This window comes from Dichomitus squalens (genome assembly GCF_000275845.1).
Source record: "Dichomitus squalens LYAD-421 SS1 unplaced genomic scaffold DICSQscaffold_89, whole genome shotgun sequence".
In the NCBI taxonomy this organism is placed as follows: domain Eukaryota; kingdom Fungi; phylum Basidiomycota; class Agaricomycetes; order Polyporales; family Polyporaceae; genus Dichomitus; species Dichomitus squalens.
The window spans coordinates 62,513-70,321 of record NW_006766971.1 but is presented as its reverse complement, the minus strand read 5'-3'; the positions used below and the strand labels follow the sequence as shown (position 1 = coordinate 70,321).

The window sequence follows — 7,809 nt, the reverse complement described above, 5'->3', positions numbered from 1 at the left end:
GGAGTAGTACAGATTGTCCTAGACAGTACCAGAAGAGTCCGGAAGCATAGCTATAGTACACGAGCAGAGAGTCCCAAATATGGTAACATACTACATAAGCGACTACAGCTAAGCGCTAGGAGACGCATAGCCTCGTGTAGTCCGGACCGGATAAGTCCAAGTTCAACACCATGGAATTCACTACAAGTTCCCCTTTCACCATACCTGGCTTGGGAGGACGCGAGTCGATAGTCCTCCGACTCCAAGCCCCTGGACCAGCATCAGCGGAACAACGTGTACGTAATCAGGTCATGACTGGCAGAATACCCCTTGGGTACCGACTCATCATCCATCTCTCAGTTTGCCTGGAGCGCCATGCGCGGACGGCATGGACGTATACATCCACTCCTTGCAGGACCTGAGGATCCTAGCGATGACTCTGGGAAGCTCATTCCCCCTGCGTTAGTGATCCAAGACTCCGATACGGAGTCGATTCCAGCTAGTTCCCCGCCCACCACCCCGACTGTGAGTTCGCCACTGCTATTCGTATCCTCGTACCTCGTAAACTCGATGTGTTCGCAGGACACCGCTCCCGAGACCTCTCTTCTCGCGCTTGCGCTCGCTAAAGATGAGGAGATGGATGAAGACCTCAGCAGTACTGGATATCGGAACCGCGCGCCATACCCTCATGCATCGACACCTTTCAGGCCGCGGGATGCAACCATTCGTCAAAGCCACAAGCCGCTGGATACTCATTATCCAATTTCAAGTCAGTAAACCCATCCAGAGTTCGGTTTCACCCTATGATGACCTAGTTCGTTGCAGGTCAAGGCTACACTACCAAAATTGTACGCTTAGTCGTCGCATCGATTTGTTCTTTGCTAACGCTCCGCCTTAGCAAATTTGGAACCAACCTGATGATGTACCCGAGAAAAGCAGTATCTTCTGTCTTTTGATCGACACTGGTACGTAGTATATGTCTGTTTAGATGGCCATGAGAGGTTGACTGTATCATTGACCAGGCGACACAGAAGCGTATGGTCTTCATTGTCGATCTGCTGTCTCTTGACTCACAGCCGTCATTTCAGGTTTTGCTTCGCAGAAGACTACATGCTTCTCACGAAGGGAGAAGAGCGTTCGCCTAAATATTCTCGCCAACCTCTTACCGGAATGGAGAAAGGACTAACGAATCACCCAGTTCTCTCTCCATATGCTTACTATTCTGGATTTGAGAGACAATTGTGCAAGGGCGATCTCTCGAATGAGAGGCTGCGTGATCTGGCTCCCTTTGGCCGCTTACGTTATGCCGATGAGACAATGGCTGGTACGTCTGGAATATTTCAATCAAATGGAGGAACATCCTTGACCGTGTTCTTTCAAGAGGTGTGCCTTTTGGGACCTCTATTCAGATGCAGTCTGAAAGCCTTTGATGGACTCGCTGGGAGAAACCAAAAATATGACCTTGTTTTCGACATGCGATTTCTCGGTGCGATTTCGGCGACGTTTGAGCTCTTACGAGACCCTAGCGATGGAGTCTTAGGTGTTGCGCCTTCCGAGTACGTTTCACTATTCTTCTCCGGATTTCGCAGACGACTCATGACCCTGATTGCTGACTACTAGTACTTATCTCCGCGTCGGGCGCGGTCAACCTGTCAGTGACGAGACCATCGGCAGCAATCACTCTTGTATCGTTGCTCATGGAAGTCATGTCGCAGAGCTTCCTTCACGTGATGTCCACCAAAATCAATCGGCATCAAGTGGTATGTATCGGAAGCTACTGGTCACGTCTTTCTCGTGCTGAAGCAATAACAGGACTTCATTGGCATTTCTATGTTTTTTGTGCTGCGCCTCCCACCACAGTACTACACGTGTTATCCCGCTCGTCAGCGTGCCATGTTAGTCGACCTTATACTGTCGTCACGTGTGACTAACCGTACATATGAAGAGATTCGTGGATGGCATTCAATACGTGGCCATTCGCGACGCAGCCTCCTTGGTCAAGGACAATAGACGTAATCAGTCACACTGGCCGCAGGGCGAATGCCCCTCCTGCTTGGATTGTACGGCTACGAAGCCTGACGGTCGAGCGTGTCCCGGCCCAGAGGCAACGTCCGGTATTATCCGAGGACACTACGCCTTACTTGCACTTGAACTTCGTCAATAACGACTGTCCTGACGGTCTGGAGATGCTGATTGACACAGGTCCGATAGTTCATTGGTCTTTTCGATATATCGACTAACGAGACGAGCACTAGGCTGTAGCACGTCCGAGCTTCCGCAAAATGCTATTCAACGGTTGCATGAGGTTTTGGGTAGGAGGACAACTACGGTCCCCAAACCGAGCAGAGATCCAAACCGCAGGGAAACCTATCATGTTTCCACATGGGTCTTGGCTAACAAGTCTCAGGTCAAGTTCGAATTTGGAGGCGACCCTGATGAACCACCGATCATCGTCTATGGACCCACCGAGACGTTCGTGTATCTGGATGAAATGCTCCCTGGCGCAGGAGAGAACAATCGTCTTGAAGGCCTCATTTTCCCGATGGTGGAAGATAAAAAGCATGGTATTCTTGGGCTGGTGAGTGCCACTAATCTAATCGTATGTGCGGTTGGTTGACTGTACTCCCACCAGAACTTCTTTCAGAGTATGTTTGTTGCTATGTCGAAGGCAGAAAACGGTTGGCACCATGTTCGACTGGCAGCACAGTGGCCAGAGAATCACGAGAGCGATCTCAAAGCGTTCGCATTGCCAAAGGAGACGAACTACTGAAGAGCTTCGTACACAACGCCACCAATCCGGAAACCGGCTTTGCTTCTATCTTTCTTGGTAGTTCAGGGAGTCGTATAGAGGAGATTGCGAACGCAGACCCTTGAAGCTTGTGTGTTAGGAATATACTACCATCTAATCATGTTCTTGTCATCTGACGAGCCTGACATACTACGCTCGCCGGCGGTACAAGATTTGACACCCTCTGCCACTAGCATCAAGGGAGCTGTACCATTGTACCCTCCTAAATTACATCTTCCATGACGTGTCAAATATGTCCGCGCTGACCACCTGTCAACACATGAGCCAACATATTCTCTTGTCGCTCGCAAACATACCTCGCAATAATCGGAATCAAATTCAACCCGCAGAGCGCCTTCACCTTCCGAGATATGAAATAGGGACCACTCGCCACCTGTATTACCCCTTCCCATCAGCCGGATATCATAACCGGACAGACCAAGGGCGTGCGCTATGGCAGTGGCATGAACGGTGAGTATCCTCCTCTGGTTGACGACAGCCTGATCACTGAAGTACTCTATTCCCCTCCGCACCGAGTAGCTTGGTCCTGGGATATCTGGAAAGTCTAGGTGAAGGCTAATCGTACGCAAATGATGCAGGCCTGCCATAGCGAGAGCGATATCCTCCTGCGCACACTTTATCAGCTGGCGACTTACTGAGGACACGAGGTACGTACGATCGACACGTTCGAATTGTCGACCTGTCGAAAGCGATGGATCTCTAGGGAAGAAAGCCTGGGAAATGAAGCTGCAATGCTGCCTAACAGTGCAGCATCTGCGTGATCCGCGACGTACTCCAACTGGAGATGCTGGAGCACAGGGGCCTTGATGCTCGACAGAATGCGAAGAAGATCGGACGCGGGTAGTATGGGAGAGTGCCAGCGCATGCAACAGGCTGGCTCCCAAACATGTAGGCAATGGTGAGGACAACACCGAAACGACAGGCGTCGAAGGGAGGGAGGTAGATGCGAGTACAGGTAGTCTTCGGGATCAGGATAGGAGACGACCAGCTCCTCGAGCTCGGGAAAGGGGAAATGCAGAGTGCATCTGGGCGGCCACAAAGGTCGCTTTTCCATATCCCTGGGCAAGGCAAATAGAAGCGCAAGGCTGCGCAATCGGGGCATCCCTGATATGATGTCCAGCAAAGGCGCATCGATGTTAGACGGATAGGTACCATCCAGTCTGAGCTCGCGCAGCCGTGTCCAAGAGAGAGATCTGAACGTCGAGATGGGAGAGAGGTCGCTGGGGAGACGGAGGTGTTCGAGGGAGGACCTGAGGCTGCCAATAACGACGCCCAACGCGGCACGCTGCACGTCTGCATGAAGCTGAGAGCGAGAAGCGTATCTTGCATAATTGAAGGTCGTAAGGTGAGCCGAAGGGTTGAGAGGAACGACACGACGTGCCGGAGCCTCTCGCGGACAGAACAGGTATGACCTGATCGTGAACTCGCGTATCTGAGACACGGATAAGATGGCGTCAATGACACTCCAGCCAAGGCCATGGTCCTCTCTCCATATAAACCCGACGTGTACAGAACGCAACCGAGGCATCTCCCGTAGGGCATCCTTTAAAAAAGCGCCATCCAGGACGCCGCACATCAATGGATCAACAGTGTAATGAAGATCGTCCTGGAACCTCATGGCTCGAATATCCGAGCATTTATCCACAATATGAAGGGAGCTTACGCAACCGACATGTCATTATCGGAATTTCAGTATACCGTCGGATTCACGCACCTCACGAATGGCCATAGAGATGACGGAAGAAAGTGGGAGATGGTGATGGGTCTTGAAACATCTACGACACAACTCTTGAACAGTACAGGCATACTGAGCGTCCTCAGCCCTCGACAAGTGGAGGATAGCGAGCGCAGGCCGCGAGCAGGCCGGAGGATTTGGAATATGTAGTCGAGGATGTCGACGTCGAGCTTGAATATGCTTCGCTCATATTTTCGTCAGTGCTCAGATGATGGACAGATTCCAACAGAACCCGGTACCTGTTATGAGCCATGTTTTGGCTCAGCCTGCGGGCTCGGGTCACTTCTCGTGCGGTTTGTTATAACCGCTCGGCAGTCATCGAGACGTCTTGCCCTAAACAAAGATCTCCCACGCCACCGCAACGCAGGCCAGTCGGGCCGTTTCGTCATGCGCCGCCACTTACTCCGGCATTTGGGCAGCAACCAAGCTCAGAGCAGCAAAATTGCTAACAACATGCGAGAACGCGTTTGTTAAATCTTTGACATTAGGGTTCGCACGACTTGCGGGAATTGATACTAGTATCTTGCATCCGGACGCATCTGTGGCCGGTCACCTCTGAGTATGTTCCAAGTCCTCCTCGCATCGTACCTCAAGCCCGGTAACCAATCCGCCACGTACGATGCGAAATACGAGCCACTCATACCCATCTATACCTCGCGGCCGCCACAAACAGATATGCCTGACCGCATCGCTCATCGCCCGAGACAAGACGCTCGCCGCTCTGTGCAGGGTAGCAGTAAACGTATTGGCGTCTTCCCTCGAGTATCCAAAGCCCGACATGCGCGGCTGGGTGAATCTCGGTCGGGGAGTATCTTCGTAATCCAGGAACGCCTTGAGCGTGCGGAGGTGCGTGAGCTCAGATAGCGAGCGGCCAAAGTCATCCTGTAGGGAGGTCGTGAAGTTTCAATGGAAGGCCAAACGAAGGTGATAAGCGATAGGCATGACTCACAACAGCCTGAAAGTTGACGTCGTCAATGGTTCTCGCACCAGTGATCTATCGTACGACATGTTGTGGGTCGATTCTGGAAGACACAGTGGATCCGACTATGCTTGTACTCACCATAGCCTGGGCCTGAGAATTGTTGATAGCTCTATATCGATGGACCTGTAGAGACGTCAAGAGAGGGAATGACGCTGCCAGGTATCTCAGCAAGTCGTTTTCGCCCTCGTCAGCGTTGTACTCGAGCTCCAGATGCGTCAGTTGTGGCGTCCGGCACCGACTCAATATAATCAGCATCTTCGACGAGTCCAAGACCACGTATTTATATCGGTGGTGGACAGTCCCGGAGCCGCCCAATAAGAGCTTCTGCCACTTGTGCGGATGGCAGCATAGAGATAGCGAGCGGAGCGCCGAGGGTAGGTTCGTGAACAGCTCATCCTCAGGGTGAGGATGCGAGAGCGAGAGATGGGTGAGGTTAGGCCACGGAAATGCCCCAATGTATCCACGCGGCCACAATGGTGGAACTTGCGAGAGCTGCCCGCGCACCAGCGTGAGCTCCAAGGCGAGCTTGCGGAGATGAGGCATCTTGGCGAAAAGCGAGACGACCGGAGTGAGAGGTTCAGCCCAACGTTCCCCCGTGAGCTTGAGCTCCCGCAACTTGGGCCATCGCCACTGCGCCATCGTTTGTATGGGAGCAGGCTCGGACGAAAGAGCGAGCATCTCGACGGAGTGGCGCAGTCTCTCGAGAACGCGACAGAGCATTTCTTCCTCGGAGTGGAAAGGGTAACGTTCGCGCGTCCCCCAGCTTGAGACGCGGAAGGAAGGCACTTCGTAGCGGAATGTCTTGATGTGCTGGAGGTGCGGGCATACGAGGTCGTCGGCACGGAGATCATCTGGCAAGAGTGGAGAGAATAGCAAGCCGGGGAGTGATATTTCTGTCAACTGAGGCAGAGAAAGTACTGCCTTGAGGGCGCGCCACCGCACACCATGGAGGATCCCGCCCTTGGAGGAGGCGAGCGTTAAGTGGCGTAGAGCCGGCATGCGGCGTAAAGCGTGCATCAACTCCGGACCATCGAGGTGATCACAGAGGAATGGCACCTCGGAGACCCTGACAGAACCATCTTCCAGTAGCTCTCCCTGCTGGGAGAATAGTGCTTTCAGCCCTTCCTCTTGTTGTACGCAGCAGTCCACTATAATTAGAGATCTGTACGCGGAAACGTCAGTATTCATAGCCCTGTGGTTCAAAAGCCGTTTCGGACGTACTGGATGAGGCACGACACCGTTGAGGGGCAGAAAGACTCAGAGTCACTGACCTCATTCGCCAGCCTTCGTGTGAGATGACGAAAAATGAGGGGTCGGCAGACATCTCGGAGTAGTCGACATGTGGAAGAAAGCGGGATCAAACTGTGGGACGTCGCCTCAAGATGGTCTACGACGCACAGGAGAACGTCATTATTTAAGACATGTAACCTGTAGATCAAGACGCAATATGGTCAGTAGCCTCACAGTCTCGAACGAGAGAGACCAAATCGCGAAAACTTACATTGCTGTTGTGTATAGTAGAGAAGAAGTTTCAGGCACGTAATTTACGCGCTACAGCTATGTATCCGCTAGGGCGCTCAATGCGCCTTATCCGGCCCGGAGTGTCCGATCTGTCAGTAAAGTGCGGGCCGTCCATTCACGCCGCCCTAGCTAAATATAAACGCAAAAATACATGAGAGTGACTTTTCAAGGAGCTTGTATCTCATAACTATCTATCCCTGGCCATAGACCGTCGATTCGACGAGCCGGTACAATACGGTACATGAAGCCTCGCACGACTACCATCGACTGGAAACCCATTGCAAATATCCATCGGGTAGCAAAGATCTAGGTTGATTTTGAGCCCAATGTGGATGACGAGGGTTCAGTACCTCCAGCTGAGGAAAGAATCTGGTGGTCCCGTCCTTCGCGACACTCCGTCGTATAGCAGTGACCCTAAGCCTCATGAACCGCCACGCAGCCCCTTCCCATCCGTACATCTAGCAGCCCGGTGAAGATGACGAGTAGGGAAGTCAAAGTCAGCGCCAACAGTGATGACCGGGAAAGATCATAACTGACCCGTTGCGCTGTGGCCCACTGCAGCTGAACGATCATGCCAAGAATCTCCGCCATGCGTAGGGTTCCCGACCGAAGGCTACATACGACTGCCTGTGGCTTGGTGTCTGGAGACTCTTCCTCAAACTGACGTGGATTTCCACCGCGGACACGGAAAATCATCAGTGAAGGAGGTGAAGGAGAATCATCGAATGGGGGGAGGCGAGTTAAACTCACGAGGCCTCTGGAGATATACACGCGTTCCTTCCC

At 52.6% G+C, this 7,809-nt stretch overlaps 2 protein-coding genes across 2 annotated transcripts; both read right to left on the bottom strand.

Annotated features, from left to right (window-relative positions):
• Positions 1–3,419: 3,419 nt before the first annotated feature.
• DICSQDRAFT_72220 (uncharacterized protein) lies at positions 3,420–4,693 on the bottom strand (the record flags this gene model as incomplete). Its single annotated transcript, XM_007371121.1, has 2 exons — positions 3,420–4,446; positions 4,503–4,693. Coding segments are annotated over 2 exons (1,218 nt in total), but the record flags the coding sequence as incomplete, so codon positions are not given.
• Positions 4,694–5,667: 974 nt separating this feature from the next.
• Positions 5,668–6,336, bottom strand: DICSQDRAFT_15463 (uncharacterized protein; the record flags this gene model as incomplete). Its single annotated transcript, XM_007371120.1, has 1 exon — positions 5,668–6,336. A coding segment is annotated over one exon (669 nt), but the record flags the coding sequence as incomplete, so codon positions are not given.
• Between the last annotated feature and the right edge of the window lie 1,473 nt (positions 6,337–7,809).